The sequence below is a fragment of the Oncorhynchus tshawytscha genome, linkage group LG10 (genome assembly GCF_018296145.1).
Source record: "Oncorhynchus tshawytscha isolate Ot180627B linkage group LG10, Otsh_v2.0, whole genome shotgun sequence".
In the NCBI taxonomy this organism is placed as follows: domain Eukaryota; kingdom Metazoa; phylum Chordata; class Actinopteri; order Salmoniformes; family Salmonidae; genus Oncorhynchus; species Oncorhynchus tshawytscha.
In genome coordinates this window covers 83,046,839-83,064,807 of record NC_056438.1, presented here as the reverse complement: position 1 = coordinate 83,064,807, position 17,969 = coordinate 83,046,839, and the positions used below count along the sequence as shown (strand labels likewise).

The following is a 17,969-nucleotide window of genomic DNA, read 5'->3' as shown; positions in this document are numbered from 1 at the left end:
ATTGTGGAGCTGCTCTGTATTCCAGTGTCCTTATTGGTTACAGAGAGGAACCTGTCGTTGCTTTCTACCTTCAGACCCGAAACGCTGTGAGCTTTAAGACCATGCTGTACTCCAACAGGCAACATCTGTCCTCAACACTGTGTATCGCGCTTGGCTTCAGGTCCGTTTCTACACAGTCGGTGATCTGACACACACAGCGCTGCTAGAGAAAGGAGACATCCCCAACACAGCACCATATTGATGACAGAGTGAGAGTGATGGGATGCAAGGAGAAGATATTATCCCGCTGCTGTTCTATATAGACGGACCGATAGCATGAGGAAAACTGGAGCTACGAGTGCACACTACAACAAATAAGACGGAGAGGTGCTGCAAAATGGTAGGATCTTGTTGAACTAGACACCATGGTAAAATCTTGTTGAACTAGACACCATGGTAGGATCTAGTTGAACTAGACACCATGGTAGGATCTTGTTGAACTAGACACCATGGTAAGATCTAGTTGAACTTGACACCATGGTAAGATATTTTGAACTAGACACCATGGTAAGATCTTGTTGAACTAGACACCATGGTAAGATCTTGTTGAACTAGACACCATGGTAGGACCTTGTTGAACTAGACACCATGGTAAGATCTTGTTGAACTAGACACCATGGTCGGATCTTGTTGAACTAGACACCATGGTAGGATTTAGTTGAACTTGACACCATGGTAAGATATTTTGAACTAGACACCATGGTAAGATCTTGTTGAACTAGACACCATGGTAAGATCTTGTTGAACTAGACACCATGGTAGGACCTTGTTGAATTAGACACACTGGTTGGATCTTGTTGAACTAGACACCATGGTAAGATCTTGTTGAACTAGACACCATGGTCGGATCTTGTTGAACTAGACACCATGGTAAGATTTAGTTGAACTTGACACCATGGTAAGATCTTGTTGAACACGACACCATGGTAAGATCTTGTTGAACTAGACACCATGGTAATATGTTTTTGAACTAGACACCATGGTAAGATCTTGTTGAACTAGACACCATGGTAATATGTTTTTGAACTAGACACCATGGTCGGATCTTGTTGAACTAGACACCATGGTAAGATCTTGTTGAACTAGACACCATGGTAATATGTTTTTGAACTAGACACCATGGTCGGATCTTGTTGAACTAGACACCATGGTAAGATCTTGTTGAACTAGACACCATGGTCGTATCTTGTTGAACTAGACACCATGGTAGGATCTTGTTGAACTAGACACCATGGTCGGATCTTGTTGAACTAGACACCATGGTAAGATTTAGTTGAACTTGACACCATGGTAGGATCTTGTTGAACTAGACACCATGGTAATATGTTTTTGAACTAGACACCATGGTCGGATCTTGTTGAACTAGACACCATGGTAAGATCTTGTTGAACTAGACACCATGGTCGTATCTTGTTGAACTAGACACCATGGTAGGATCTTGTTGAACTATACATCATGGTAGGATCTTGTTGAACTAGTCACCATGGTAGGATGTTGTTGAACTAGACACCATGGTGAGATCTTGTTGAACTAGACACCATGGTAGGATCTTGTTGAACTAGACACCATGGTAGTATCTTGTTGAACTAGACACCATGGTAGGATCTTGTTGAACTAGACACCATGGTAGGATCTTGTTGAACTAGTCACCATGGTAGGATGTTGTTGAACTAGACACCATGGTAGGATCTTGTTGAACTAGACACCATGGTAGGATCTTGTTGAACTAGACACCATGGTAGGATCTTGTTGAGCTCGACACCATGGTAGGATCTTGTTGAACTAGTCACCATGGTAGTATCTTGTTGAACTATTGTTGTCATGTCTATTCTTAGGCTAGAACTGTCTGTCTGCACAACTGAATAGAACTGTCTGTCTGCACATCTGAATATAACTGCCTGTCTTCACAGCTGAATAGAACTGTCTGTCTGCACATTTGAATAGAATTGTCTGTCTGCACAACTGAATAGAACAGTCTGTCTGCACAACTGAATAGAACTGTCTGTCTGCACATTTGAATAGAACTGTCTGTCTGCACAACTGAATAGAACTGTCTGTCTGCACAGCTGAATAGAACTGTCTGTCTGCACATCTGAATCAGTGTTTTCTCTACAGTATTGCATGTTGTAGTCACTGTAATGCTGTTCAATCTACTGTAGCTTAGCCTAGTGTTCAGTATCTGCAGTATCTGTAGCCTAGTGTTCAGTATCTGTAGCCTAGTGTTCAGTATCTGTAGCCTAGTGTTCAGTATCTGTAGCCTAGTGTTCAGTATCTGCAGTATCTGTAGTCTAGTGTTCAGTATCTGTAGCCTAGTGTTCAGTATCTGTAGTCTAGTGTTCAGTATCTGTAGCCTAGTGTTCAGTATCTGTAGCCTTGTGTTCAGTATCTGTAGCCTAGTGTTCAGTATCTGTAGCCTAGTGTTCAGTATCTGCAGTATCTGTAGCCTTGTGTTCAGTATCTGTAGCCTAGTGTTCAGTATCTGTAGCCTAGTGTTCAGTATCTGTAGCCTAGTGTTCAGTGGCTGTAGTCTAGTGTTCAGTATCTGTAGCCTAGTGTTCAGTATCTGTAGCCTACTGTTCAGTATCTGTAGCCTAGTGTTCAGTATCTGTAGCCACGTGTTCAGTATCTGTAGTGTATGTTGCCTAGTGTTCAGTATCATTAGTCTAGTGTTCAGTACCTGTAGTGTCTGTAGTCTAGTGTTCAGTACCTGTAGTGTCTGTAGTCTAGTGTTCAGTATCTGGAGCCAAGTGTTCAGTATCTGCAGTGTATGTTGCCTAGAGTTCAGTATCTGTAGCCAAGTGTTCAGTATCTATAGTGTTTGTTGCCTAGTGTTCGGTGTAGCCAAGTTTTCAGTACCTGTAGTATCTGTAGCCTAGTGTTCAGTATCTGTAGTGTTGGTAGCCCAGTGTTCAGTATCTGTAGTGTAGTGTTCAGTATCTGTGGCCTAGTGTTCAGTATCTGTAGCCTAGTGTTCAGTATCTGTAGCCTAGTGTTCAGTATCTGTATCCTAGTGCTCAGTATCTGTAGCCTAGTGTTCAGTATCTGTAGTCTAGTGTTCAGTATCTGTAGTCTAGTGTTCAGTATCTGTAGCCTAATGTTCAGTGTCAAGAGTCTAGTGTTCAGTATTTGTAGTCTAGTGTTCAGTATCTGTAGCCTAATGTTCAGTGTCAAGAGTCTAGTGTTCAGTATTTGTAGTCTAGTGTTCAGTATCTGTAGTCTAGTGTTCCGTATCTGTAGCCAAGTGTTCAGTACCTGTAGTTTCTGTAGCCTAGTGTTCAGTATCTGTAGCCTAGTGTTCTGGAGCTTAGCATAGTGTTCGGTGTCTGTAGCCAAGTTTTCAGTACCTGTAGTATCTGTAGCCTATTGTTCAGTATCTGTAGTCTAGTGTTCAGTATCTGTAGCCTAGTGTTCAGTATCTGTAGTCTTGTGGTCAGTATCTGTAGCCTTGTGTTCAGTATCTGTAGTCTAGTGTTCAGTGTCGGTAATGTCTGTTGCCTAGTGTTCAGTATATGTAGTCCAGTGTTCAGTATCTATAATCTAGTGTTCAGTATCTGTAACCTAGTGTTCAGTATCTGTAGTCTAGTGTTCAGTATCTGTAGCCTAGTGTTCAGTATCTGTAGCCTAGTGTTCAGTATATGTAGTCTAGTGTTCAGTATCTGTAGCCTAGTGTTCAGTATCTGTAGTCTAGTGTTCAGTATCTGTAGCCTAGTGTTCAGTATCTGTAGTGTCTATAGCCTAGTGTTCAGTATCTGTAGCCTAGTGTTCAGTATATGTAGTCTAGTGTTCAGTATCTGTAGTCTAGTGTTCAGTATCTGTAGCCTAGTGTTCAGTATCTGTAGCCTACCGTTCAGTATCTGTAGCCTAGTGTTCAGTGGCTGTAGTCTAGTGTTCAGTATCTGTAGCCTAGTGTTCAGTATCTGCAGTATCTGTAGTCTTCTGTTCAGTATCTGTAGCCTAGTGTTCAGTATCTGTAGCCTAGTGTTCAGTATCTGTAGCCTAGTGTTCAGTATCTGCAGTATCTGTAGTCTTCTGTTCAGTATCTGTAGTCTAGTGTTCAGTATCTGTAGCCTAGTGTTCAGTATCTGCAGTATCTGTAGTCTTCTGTTCAGTATCTGTAGCCTAGTGTTCAGTATCTGTAGCCTAGTGTTCAGTATCTGTAGCCAAGTGTTCAGTACCTGTAGTGTCTGTAGCCTAGTGTTCAGTATCTGTAGCCTAGTGTTCTGGAGCTTAGCATAGTGTTCAGTATCTGTAGTATCTGTAGCCTATTGTTCAGTATCTGTAGTCTAGTGTTCAGTATCTGTAGCCTAGTGTTCAGTATCTGTAGTCTTGTGGTCAGTATCTGTAGCCTTGTGTTCAGTATCTGTAGTCTAGTGTTCAGTGTCGGTAATGTCTGTTGCCTAGTGTTCAATACATGTAGTCCAGTGTTCAGTATCTATAATCTAGTGTTCAGTATCTGTAACCTAGTGTTCAGTATCTGTAGTCTAGTGTTCAGTATCTGTAGCCTAGTGTTCAGTATCTGTAGCCTAGTGTTCAGTATATGTAGTCTAGTGTTCAGTATCTGTAGCCTAGTGTTCAGTATATGTAGTCTAGTGTTTAGTATCTGTCGTCTAGTGTTCAGTATCTGTAGCCTAGTGTTCAGTATCTGTAGCCTACCGTTCAGTATCTGTAGCCTAGTGTTCAGTGGCTGTAGTCTAGTGTTCAGTATCTGTAGCCTAGTGTTCAGTATCTGTAGCCTAGTGTTCAGTATCTGTAGCCACGTGTTTAGTATCTGTAGTGTATGTTGCCTAGTGTTCAGTATCATTAGTCTAGTGGTCAGTACCTGTAGTGTCCGTAGTCTAGTGTTCAGTACCTGTAGTGTCTGGAGCCAAGTGTTCAGTATCTGCAGTGTATGTTGCCTAGAGTTCAGTATCTGTAGCCAAGTGTTCAGTATCTGTAGCCTAGTGTTCAGTATCTGTAGGCTAGTGTCCAGTATCTGTAGCCTAGTGTTCAGTATCTGTAGTGTCTGTAGTCTAGTATTCAGTATCTGTAGCCTAGTGTTCAGTATCTGTAGTCTAGTGTTCAGTATCTGTAGTGTCTGTAGTCTCGTGTTCAGTATCTGTAGCCTAGTGTTCAGTATCTGTAGTGTCTGTAGTCTAGTGTTCAGTATCTGGAGCCAAGTGTTCAGTATCTGCAGTGTATGTTGCCTAGAGTTCAGTATCTGTAGCCAAGTGTTCAGTATCTGTAGCCTAGTGTTCAGTGGCTGTAGTCTAGTGTTCAGTATCTGTAGCCTAGTGTTCAGTATCTGTAGCCTAGTGTTCAGTGTCTGTAGCCTAGTGTTCAGTATCTGTAGCCTAGTGTTCAGTATCTGTAGGCTAGTGTCCAGTATCTGTAGCCTAGTGTTCAGTATCTGTAGTGTCTGTAGTCTAGTGTTCAGTATCTGTAGCCTAGTGTTCAGTATCTGTAGTCTAGTGTTCAGTATCTGTAGTGTCTGTAGTCTCGTGTTCAGTATCTGTAGCCTAGTGTTCAGTATCTGTAGCCTAGTGTTCAGTATCTGTAGCCTAGTGTCCAGTATCTGTAGCCTAGTGTTCAGTATCTGTAGTGTCTGTAGTCTAGTGTTCAGTATCTGTAGCCCAGTGTTCAGTATCTGTAGCCTAGTGTTCAGTATCTGTAGTCTAGTGTTCAGTATCTGTAGTGTCTGTAGTCTAGTGTTCAGTATCTGCAGCCTAGTGTTCAGTATCTGTAGTCTAGTGTTCAGTATCTGTAGCCTAGTGTTCAGTATCTGTAGCCTAATGTTCAGTGTCTATAGTCTAGTGTTCAGTGTCTGTAGTCTAGTGTTCAGTATCTGTAGCCTAGTATTCAGTATCTGTAGTCTAGTGTTCAGTATCTGTAGTGTCTGTAGTCTAGTGTTCAGTATCTGTAGTGTCTGTAGTCTAGTGTTCAGTATCTGTAGTGTCTGTAGTCTAGTGTTCAGTATCTGTAGTCTAGTGTTCAGTATCTGTAGCCTAGTGTTCAGTATCTGCAGTCTAGTGTTCAGTGGCTGTAGCCCAGTGTTCACTAGCTGTTCTCAGCTGAGAAGGAGATTACACAAAGCTGTGAACAATAGACATCCAGCTGTGGATATATTTATGATTTATTAAGAAATATGTTACCTTGAAATGTATTATATTTCTTAGATACCATGACGACCAGTTTTTCTTGCCAATACTGAATACTTGCTCTTTGTGTAATTAATGTAAGAAAGGACATGAAGCAACGTCATCTACTGTAAAGTGTGTGCAGGTTATTTTCCTTTATGGGGAAACGGTTCATTGTGTTTTGGAGGCATGGAGGAATTATTGACACGCATTTTTAGAGCCCTATAGTGTTTATCTTGATGTTCTAGGCTAGTGTAGTCTATAGTGTTTATCTTGATGTTCTAGGCTAGTGTAGTCTATAGTGTTTATCTTGATGTTCTAGGCTAGTGTAGTCTATAGTGTTTATCTTGATGTTCTAGGCTAGTGTAGTCTATAGTGTTTATCTTGATGTTCTAGGCTAGTGTATCCTACAGAAATAGAATCACATTTTATTCTAGAATTAGTTTGGATTACATTCTAGAATCTCATATTCCTACATATTCCATCAATGATATTTAAACATTTATTTCACATTTACCTTTTATTGTGGACAATATCACTCTGAAAACAAACTATGGTCTCTGAGGATTAGGAGACAAAGAACAATTGGACAATGTGTAAAAGAGCCAGGTTTCTTTCTTTAGCAGCAGATACGTATTTCTGGAGATTACTTGAGTCCCTGTGAGGTGAGCCAGCAACTGCAATTCGAATTGCGGGTCTGAAGGGGAAAATCTGTCAGGTAGTGAGTTGGCCAGTACAGATATTATTTTCAGAAGATTATAATGCTGAAACAACCCAGAGTGGAATTTAACGATCCAGTGCTCTCACAATCACTCTGCACATTGATGTCAATATACCCGGTAGGGAGATAATTATTCTCCTTCATTAATTGGAATAAGTTAATGTGTCATTCAAACAGCTGTACAAGTCATTCAGAGCTACGGACAACCAGCACGCATCCAAAGTGAATATCTAGGATCCGACACAACGGCTGTTTCAGTTCAGCACCATGGATTGAATAAGCCGCTGTTGCTCGCACTTGCGTGGTTATTGTGGAGCTGCTCTGTATTCCAGTGTCCTTATTGGTTACAGAGAGGAACCTGTCGTTGCTTTCTACCTTCAGACCCGAAACGTTGTGAGCTTTAAGACCATGCTGTACTCCAACAGGCAACATCTGTCCTCAACACTGTGTATCGCGCTTGGCTTCAGGTCCGTTTCTACACAGTCGGTGATCTGACACACACAGCGCTGCTAGAGAAAGGAGACATCCCCAACACAGCACCATATTGATGACAGAGTGAGAGTGATGGGATGCAAGGAGAAGATATTATCCCGCTGCTGTTCTATATAGACGGGCCGATAGCATGAGGAAAACTGGAGCTACGAGTGCACACTACAACAAATAAGACGGAGAGGTGCTGCAAAATGGTAGGATCTTGTTGAACTAGACACCATGGTAAGATCTTGTTGAACTAGACACCATGGTAGGATCTAGTTGAACTAGACACCATGGTAGGATCTTGTTGAACTAGACACCATGGTAAGATCTAGTTGAACTTGACACCATGGTAAGATATTTTGAACTAGACACCATGGTAAGATCTTGTTGAACTAGACACCATGGTAGGATCTAGTTGAACTAGACACCATGGTAGGATCTTGTTGAACTAGACACCATGGTAGGATCTAGTTGAACTTGACACCATGGTAAGATATTTTGAACTAGACACCATGGTAAGATCTTGTTGAACTAGACACCATGGTAAGATCTTGTTGAACTAGACACCATGGTAGGACCTTGTTGAACTAGACACCATGGTAAGATTTAGTTGAACTTGACACCATGGTAAGATATTTTGAACTAGACACCATGGTAAGATTTAGTTGAACTTGACACCATGGTAAGATATTTTGAACTAGACACCATGGTAAGATCTTGTTGAACACGACACCATGGTAAGATCTTGTTGAACTAGACACCATGGTAGGATCTTGTTGAACTAGACACCATGGTAATATGTTTTTGAACTAGACACCATGGTCGGATCTTGTTGAACTAGACACCATGGTAAGATCTTGTTGAACTAGACACCATGGTCGTATCTTGTTGAACTAGACACCATGGTAGGATCTTGTTGAACTATACATCATGGTAGGATCTTGTTGAACTAGTCACCATGGTAGGATGTTGTTGAACTAGACACCATGGTGAGATATTGTTGAACTAGACACCATGGTAGGATCTTGTTGAACTAGACACCATGGTAGTATCTTGTTGAACTAGACACCATGGTAGGATCTTGTTGAACTAGACACCATGGTAGGATCTTGTTGAACTAGTCACCATGGTAGGATGTTGTTGAACTAGACACCATGGTAGGATCTTGTTGAACTAGACACCATGGTAGGATCTTGTTGAACTAGACACCATGGTAGGATCTTGTTGAGCTCGACACCATGGTAGGATCTTGTTGAACTAGTCACCATGGTAGTATCTTGTTGAACTATTGTTGTCATGTCTATTCTTAGGCTAGAACTGTCTGTCTGCACAACTGAATAGAACTGTCTGTCTGCACATCTGAATATAACTGCCTGTCTTCTCAGCTGAATAGAACTGTCTGTCTGCACATTTGAATAGAATTGTCTGTCTGCACAACTGAATAGAACAGTCTGTCTGCACAACTGAATAGAACTGTCTGTCTGCACAACTGAATAGAACTGTCTGTCTGCACAACTGAATAGAACTGTCTGTCTGCACATTTGAATAGAACTGTCTGTCTGCACAACTGAATAGAACTGTCTGTCTGCACAACTGAATAGAACTGTCTGTCTGCACATCTGAATCAGTGTTTTCTCTACAGTATTGCATGTTGTAGTCACTGTAATGCTGTTCAATCTACTGTAGCTTAGCCTAGTGTTCAGTATCTGTAGTGTCTGTAGTCTCGTGTTCAGTATCTGTAGCCTAGTGTTCAGTATCCGTAGCCTAGTGTTCAGTATCTGTAGCCTAGTGTCCAGTATCTGTAGCCTAGTGTTCAGTATCTGTAGTGTCTGTAGTCTAGTGTTCAGTATCTGTAGCCCAGTGTTCAGTATCTGTAGCCTAGTGTTCAGTATCTGTAGTCTAGTGTTCAGTATCTGTAGTGTCTGTAGTCTAGTGTTCAGTATCTGTAGCCTAGTGTTCAGTATCTGTAGTCTAGTGTTCAGTATCTGTAGCCTAGTGTTCAGTATCTGTAGCCTAATGTTCAGTGTCTATAGTCTAGTGTTCAGTGTCTGTAGTCTAGTGTTCAGTATCTGTAGCCTAGTATTCAGTATCTGTAGTCTAGTGTTCAGTATCTGTAGTGTCTGTAGTCTAGTGTTCAGTATCTGTAGTGTCTGTAGTCTAGTGTTCAGTATCTGTAGTGTGTGTAGTCTAGTGTTCAGTATCTGTAGCCTAGTGTTCAGTATCTGTAGCCTAGTGTTCAGTATCTGCAGTCTAGTGTTCAGTGGCTGTAGCCCAGTGTTCACTAGCTGTTCTCAGCTGAGAAGGAGATTACACAAAGCTGTGAACAATAGACATCCAGCTGTGTGGATATATTTATGATTTATTAAGAAATATGTTACCTTGAAATGTATTATATTTCTTAGATACCATGACGACCAGTTTTTCTTGCCAATACTGAATACTTGCTCTTTGTGTAATTAATGTAAGAAAGGACATGAAGCAACGTCATCTACTGTAAAGTGTGTGCAGGTTATTTTCCTTTATGGGGAAACGGTTCATTGTGTTTTGGAGGCATGGAGGAATTATTGACACGCATTTTTAGAGCCCTATAGAGTTTATCTTGATGTTCTAGGCTAGTGTAGTCTATAGTGTTTATCTTGATGTTCTAGGCTAGTGTAGTCTATAGTGTTTATCTTGATGTTCTAGGCTAGTGTAGTCTATAGTGTTTATCTTGATGTTCTAGGCTAGTGTAGTCTATAGTGTTTATCTTGATGTTCTAGGCTAGTGTAGTCTATAGTGTTTATCTTGATGTTCTAGGCTAGTGTAGTCTATAGTATTTATCTTGATGTTCTAGGCTAGTGTAGTCTATAGTGTTTATCTTGATGTTCTAGGCTAGTGTATCCTACAGAAATAGAATCACATTTTATTCTAGAATTAGTTTGGATTACATTCTAGAATCTCATATTCCTACATATTCCATCAATGATATTTAAACATTTATTTCACATTTACCTTTTATTGTGGACAATATCACTCTGAAAACAAACTATGGTCTCTGAGGATTAGGAGACAAAGAACAATTGGACAATGTGTAAAAGAGCCAGGTTTCTTTCTTTAGCAGCAGATACGTATTTCTGGAGATTACTTGAGTCCCTGTGGGGACAACAATGCCCAAATTGCAGCCTATTCCCTACATAGTGCACTACTTTTGTCTGGGCTCTAGTAAAAAGAAGTGCACTTGTGCGGCATGTAGCCTAGGGGTTAGAGGTGAGCCAGCAACTGCAATTCGAATTGCGGGTCTGAAGGGGAAAATCTGTCAGGTAGTGAGTTGGCCAGTACAAAAAAAAACATGACAAATTTCAGTTTCAGATTTGAAGTAGCGTTTTCACATGTTGACACCACCTTTCACATGTTTCACCTCAAAATCAGACATGCCGTTTCACGTGTGAAAAACATTCACGGGAAAATCTACATTTGCATCTACATGTCAGAAAACTCCAACTGTGAAAATCTCACTTTCACATGTGGAGTTGCAGATTCACATGTTGGGGTTGAAAACGTGTTGTTATTTTCCTCACGTGTGAAAAGATGGTGTCAACATGTTGCAGTAGCAGTGTTTCCACCGGTGGAATTAAGGTGACCACATTTAAAATAATGATTTAGCAGGACATTCACAAAAAACAGAGGACAAACAAAAACAATCAGGCGCAGGTTAATGGATGGCGTTTAAATGGTGACGTAGTTCTGCTGTCTGAAGGTCACTTCCTGTCAAAGGGGCAATCTGCAGTTGATACATAAATTTTTGCACTTATAAATTAATGATATGTACCCTTTGATTCTCAAAGATTATAACGTATGAATGTCTCATGAGTTCAACTGTGGTACCCCATCAGACCACCAACTACAAGCTTGTTTTACTCCAATGTTTGTAAACAAAAATCAATGTAAACAACCACTATATATCCTCAAAACATGTTTAAAATGTATAATTTCAATATCATGGATGGTCGGTCCTTGCATCCATAGCTCTGTCTATGAATTTGAGAGTGGTTGCATTTCTCCAGCCCATCCTTCAGGTTTTTACTGAAACTGTGGCGGGGAGTTCACTTTGTTAGTGTTTCAATTAAGGATTGCCCCTTTAAACACCTGTAATAGAGTCCTAGTGTTATGATATGGCGCGACCCTCCATAATTATGTGGAAAGCAAAACATCATCCCAAAAGTTTTTATAGAAAAACTCAATATTGCAAATAAATCATTTCTAAATGTGAGAACAAACGAATTGTCAATGGATGCAAAAAAATAGTGTTCAGGGAAACGTTTAAAAAAAAAATAATAACATGATAAAATAAAACGTATCATTCTTTCTTGCAATTTACCCTATCTCTGGTTATGTTACCCTGGCCTTTACTATCGCTGGTTATGTTACCCTGGCCTTTACTATCTCTGGTTATGTTACCCTGGCCTTTACTATCTCTGGTTATGTTACCCTGGCCTTTACTATCTCTGGTTATGTTACCCTGGCCTTTACTATCTCTGGTTATGTTACCCTGGCCTTTACTATCTCTGGTTATGTTACCCTGGCCTTTACTATCTCTGGCTATGTTACCCTGGCCTTTACTATCTCTGGTTATGTTACCCTGGCCTTTACTATCTCTGGTTATATTACCCTGGCCTTTACGATCTCTGGTTATGTTACCCTGGCCTTTAATATCTCTGGTTATGTTACCCTGGCCTTTACTATCTCTGGCTATGTTACCCTGGCCTTTACTATCTCTGGCTATGTTACCTTGGTCTTTACTATCTCTGGCTATGTTACCCTGGTCTTTACTATCTCTGGCTATGTTACCCTGGTCTTTACTATCTCTGGCTATGTTACCCTGGCCTTTAATATCTCTGGTTATATTACCCTGGCTTTTACTATCTCTGGTTATGTTACCCTGGCCTTTACTATCTCTGGTTATATTACCCTGGCCTTTACTATCTCTGGTTATGTTACCCTGGCCTTTACTATCTCTGGTTATATTACCCTGGCCTTTACTATCTCTGACTATGTTACCCTGGCCTTTACTATCTCTGGTTATATTACCCTGGCCTTTACTATCTCTGGTTATATTACCCTGGCCTTTACTATCTCTGACTATGTTACCCTGGCCTTTACTATCTCTGACTATGTTACCCTGGCCTTTACTATCTCTGACTATGTTACCCTGGCCTTTACTATCTCTGACTATGTTACCCTGGCCTTTACTATCTCTGACTATGTTACCCTGGCCTTCACTATCTCTGACTATTTTACCCTGGCCTTTACTATCTCTGACTATGTTACCCTGGCCTTCACTATCTCTGACTATGTTACCCTGGCCTTTACTATCTCTGACAATGTTACCCTGGCCTTCACTATCTCTGACTATGTTACCCTGGCCTTCACTATCTCTGACTATGTTACCCTGGCCTTCACTATCTCTGACTATGTTACCCTGGCCTTTACTATCTCTGACTATGTTACCCTGGCCTTTACTATCTCTGACTATGTTACCCTGGCCTTTACTATCTCTGACTATGTTACCCTGGCCTTCACTATCTCTGACTATGTTACCCTGGCCTTTACTATCTCTGACTATGTTACCCTGGCCTTCACTATCTCTGACTATGTTACCCTGGCCTTTACTATCTCTGACTATGTTACCCTGGCCTTCACTATCTCTGACTATGTTACCCTGGCCTTCACTATCTCTGACTATGTTACCCTGGCCTTCACTATCTCTGACTATGTTACCCTGGCCTTTACTATCTCTGACTATGTTACCCTGGCCTTTACTATCTCTGACTATGTTACCCTGGCCTTTACTATCTCTGACTATGTTACCCTGGCCTTCACTATCTCTGACTATGTTACCCTGGCCTTTACTATCTCTGACTATGTTACCCTGGCCTTCACTATCTCTGACTATGTTACCCTGGCCTTTACTATCTCTGACTATGTTACCCTGGCCTTCACTATCTCTGACTATGTTACCCTGGCCTTTACTATCTCTGACTATGTTACCCTGGCCTTCACTATCTCTGACTATGTTACCCTGGCCTTCACTATCTCTGACTATGTTACCCTGGCCTTTACTATCTCTGACAATGTTACCCTGGCCTTCACTATCTCTGACTATGTTACCCTGGCCTTCACTATCTCTGACTATGTTACCCTGGCCTTCACTATCTCTGACTATGTTACCCTGGCCTTTACTATCTCTGGTTATATTACCCTGGCCTTTACTATCTCCGACTATGTTACCCTGGCCTTCACTATCTCTGACTATGTTACCCTGGCCTTCACTATCTCTGACTATGTTACCCTGGCCTTTACTATCTCTGACTATGTTACCCTGGCCTTTACTATCTCTGACTATGTTACCCTGGCCTTTACTATCTCTGACTATGTTACCCTGGCCTTCACTATCTCTGACTATGTTACCCTGGTCCTGTGATGTTTTTCCTCCGTGTTTTTTGTTGTAATGCGCCAACTGGAGGGTGGCTGGTATCATAGATGCCATTTCCTGGTGTTGTGCCCTTGAGCAAGGCAGAACACCAGGTGCCCCAGTGTGGCGACCCCCGTACCACTCCAAAACCAGGATATGTACGGGTGTTTTTCAGAGGGGTTGGGTTAAAAGTGGAATTTCAAGTTGCCCAATAAAGTGATCCTAATCTCTTAATGTTAATATGGGACAACACTCAGCATGAGGTTTCAATCACGGAATAGTTAGTGGACTGTAATCTGGGTAATTTGTCAACATCTCACTCTCTATGTCATCTGTCTCTCTCTCTCTCTCTCTCTCTGTCCTCTCTCTCTCTCTCTGTCCTCTGTCTCTCTCTCCTCTCTTTCTATCTCTCTCTCTACTCTCTCTCCTCTCTTTCTATCTCTCTCTCTACTCTCTCTCTCTCCTCTCTTTCTATCTCTCTCTCTCTGTCTCTCTGTCTCTCTCTCTCCTCTCTTTCTATCTCTCTCTCTGTCTCTCTCTCTCTCCTCTCTTTCTATCTCTCTCTATTCTCTCTCTCGCTCTCCCTCTCTCTCTCTCTCGCTCTCTCCTCTCTTTCTATCTCTCTCTACTCTCTCTCTCTCTCTTTCTCTCTCTCTTTCATTCTTTCATTCTCTCAACTCTCTCTCCTCTCTCTCACTCCCCCTCTCTCTCTCCTCTCTCTCTCTCTCTCTCTCTCCTCTCTTTCTATCTCTCTCTCTACTCTCTCTCTCTCCTCTCTTTCTATCTCTCTCTCTCTGTCTCTCTGTCTCTCTCTCTCTCCTCTCTTTCTATCTCTCTCTCTGTCTCTCTCTCTCTCCTCTCTTTCTATCTCTCTCTCTCTGTCTCTCTGTCTCTCTCTCTCCTCTCTTTCTATCTCTCTCTCTGTCTCTCTCTGTCTCTCTCTCTCTCTCCTCTCTTTCTATCTCTCTCTATTCTCTCTCTCGCTCTCCCTCTCTCTCTCTCTTGCTCTCTCCTCTCTTTCTATCTCTCTCTACTCTCTCTCTCTCTCTCTCTCTCTCTTGCTCTCTCTCTCTCTCTCTCTTTCATTCTTTCATTCTCTCAACTCTCTCTCCTCTCTCTCACTCCCCCTCTCTCTCTCTCTCTCTCTCTCTCTCTCTCTCTCTCTCTCTCTCTCTCTCCTCTCTCTCTCCTCTCTCTCTCCATTCTCTCCTCTCTCTCTGTGTGTTTGTTCCCTCAGCGCCATGGGTTATCTTTACTCCTCGTCATAACTCTTTGTGGCAGCCTGTTCTTAATCTACCACGCTGGTTTCCATGGTACCACCAACGCGGCGGAGAGGTCCAGAGATGGGAGTGATGTAGCGAGAAGAAGATGGCAGACTGAGCAGCAGCAGACCACCAGTACCCCACCTCCTCGCCCTACAGTCCTACAGGGATACAGCGGTATCATCGACCACAAGGTAGGCACAGGTGACCTTTTCATTTTTTCTAAATTGATGTCTCTTGTCTTCCTGTATTTTCGTTTACTCTTCCTCCCTTTCCTGTTCTCTAACCACTGTGAGGATGTACAGGTGGCAAGACTGCATGATTTCACTTCCCCTCTTAACTGTCTAAGAATCTTTTCTGCTAAAGAAATTCTCTCTCTCTCTCTCTCTCTCTCTCTCTCTCTCTCTCTCTCTCTCTCTCTCTCTCTCTCTCTCTCTGTCTCTCTCTCTCTCTCTCTCTGTCTCTCTCTCTCTCTCTGTCTCTCTCTCTCTGTCTCTCTCTCTCTCCTCTCTCTCGCTCTTTCTCTCTCGCTCTCTCTCTCTCGCTCTCTCTCTCTCTCTCTCTCTCTCTCTCTCTCTCTCTCTCTCTGTCTCTCTCTCTCCTCTCTCTCGCTCTCTCGCTCTCTCTCCCTCTCTCTCTCTCTCTCTCTCTCTCTCTCTCTCTCTCTCAATTCAAGGGGCTTTATTGGCATGGAAAACATATGTTAACATTGTCAAAGCAAGTAAAATAGATAAACAAAAGTGAAATAAACAATAACAAATGAACAGTAGACATTACACTCACAAGTTCCAAAGGAATAGACACATTTCAAATGTCATATTATGTTGGGTTTGTTGGAAATTGTGTTTGTTTTCAATTGGTTTGTGGATCTGTGTAATCTGAGGCAAATATGTGTCTCTAATATGGTCATACATTTGGCAGGAGGTTAGGAAGTGCAGCTCAGTTTCCACCTCATTTTGTGGGCAGTGAGCACATAGCCTGTCTTCTCTTGAGAGCCATGTCTGCCTACGGCGGCCTTTCTCAATAGCAAGGCTATGCTCACTGAGTCTGTACATAGTCAAAGCTTTCCTTAAGTTTGGGTCAGTCACACTGGTCGAGTATTCTGCCACTGTGTACTCTCTGTTTAGGGCCAAATAGCATTCTAGTTTGCTCTGTTTTTTTGTTAATTCTTTCCAATATGTCAAGTAATTATCTTTTTGTTTTCTCATGATTTGGTTGGATCTAATTGTGTTGCTGTCCTGGGGTGTTTGTGAACAGAGCTTGCTTAGGGGACTCTTCTCCAGGTTAATCTCTGTATAGGTGGTGGCTTTGCTATGGAAGGTTTGAGAATCGCCTCCTTTTAGGTAGTTGTAGAATTTAACGTCTCTGTTCTGGATTTTGATAATTAGTGGGTATCGGCAAAATTCTGCTCTGCATGCATTATTTGGTGTTCTACATTGTACAATGAGGATATTTTTGCAGAATTCTGCATGCAGAGTCTGAATTTGGTGTTTGTCCCATTTTGTGAATTCTTGGCTGGTGAGCGGACCCCAGACCTCACAACCATAAAGGGCAATGGGCTCTATGACTGATTCAAGTATTTTTAGCCAAATCCTAACTGGTATGTTGAAATTTATGTTCCTTTTGATGGCATAGAATGCCCTTCTTGCCTTGTCTCTCAGATCGTTCTCAGCTTTGTGGAAGTGCGACAGAAACAACAACACAGAGTTACACATGGAATAAACAAATGTACAGTCAATAACACAATAGAAAAAAGTCTATATACAGTGTGTGCAAATGAGGTAAGATTAGGGAGGTAAGGCAAAGAATAGGCCGTAGTGGCAAAGTAATTACAATATAGCAATTAATCACTGGAAGGTGTGCAGAAGATAAATGTGCAAGTAGAGATACTGGGGTGCAAAGGAGCAAGATAAATAAATAAATACAGTATGGGGATGAGGTAGATAGATGGGCTGTTTACAGATGGGCTGTGTACACGTGCAGTGATCTGTGAGCTGCTCTGACTGCTCGTGCTTAAAGATAGTGAGGGCGATATGAGTCTCCAGCTTCAGTGATTTTTGCAGTTCCAGTCATTGGCAGCAGAAAACTGGAAGGAAAGGTGGGTAGAGGAAGGAATTGACTTTGGGGATGACCAGTGAGATATACCTGCTGGAGCGCGTGCAACGGGTGGGTGCTGCTATGGTGACCAGTGAGATATACCTGCTGGAGCGCGTGCAACGGGTGGGTGCTGCTATGGTGACCAGTGAGATATACCTGCTGGAGCGCGTGCAACGGGTGGGTGCTGCTATGGTGACCAGTGAGATATACCTGCTGGAGCGCAAGCAACGGGTGGGTGCTGCTATGGTGACCAGTGAACTGAGATAAGGCGGAGCTTTACCTAGCAGAGGCTTACAGATGACCTGGAGCCAGTGGGTTTGGCGACGAATATGTAGCGAGGGCCAGAGACAGCATACAGGTCGCAGTGGTGGGTAGTATATGGGGCTTTGGTGACAAAACGGATGGCACTGTGATAGACTACATCCAATTCGCTGAGTAGCTTGTTGGAGGCTATTTTGTAAATGACATCGCCGAAGTCAAGGATCGGCAGGATAGTCAGTTTTACGAGGGCATGTTTGGCAGCGTGAGTGGAGGATGCTTTGTTGGGCAGGTGCGGGCAGCGATTGGTTGAAGAGCATGCATTTAGTTTTACTTGCATTTTTAAGAGCAGTTGGAGGCCACGGAAGGAGAGTTGTATGGCATTGAAGCTTATCTGGAGGGTTGTTAACACGGTGTCCAACGAAGGGCCAGAAGTATACAGAATGGTGTCGTCTGCGTAGAGGTGGATCAGAGACTCACCAGCAGCAAGAGCGACCTCATTGATGTATACAGAGAAGAGAGTCGGTTGAGAATTGAACCCTGTGGCACCC

The 17,969-nt window shown here is 42.3% G+C and overlaps 1 protein-coding gene across 1 annotated transcript in view; it reads left to right on the top strand.

Annotated features, from left to right (window-relative positions):
* Positions 1-7,149: 7,149 nt before the first annotated feature.
* st6galnac5a (ST6 (alpha-N-acetyl-neuraminyl-2,3-beta-galactosyl-1,3)-N-acetylgalactosaminide alpha-2,6-sialyltransferase 5a) overlaps positions 7,150-17,969 on the top strand; it is a 55,795-nt gene continuing 44,975 nt past the window's right edge. Inside the window, 2 exon segments of the mRNA XM_042329231.1 lie at positions 7,150-7,559; positions 15,039-15,257. Of these exon segments, the coding sequence (XP_042185165.1) occupies positions 7,557-7,559; positions 15,039-15,257 (222 nt within the window). The 5' untranslated portion in view covers positions 7,150-7,556.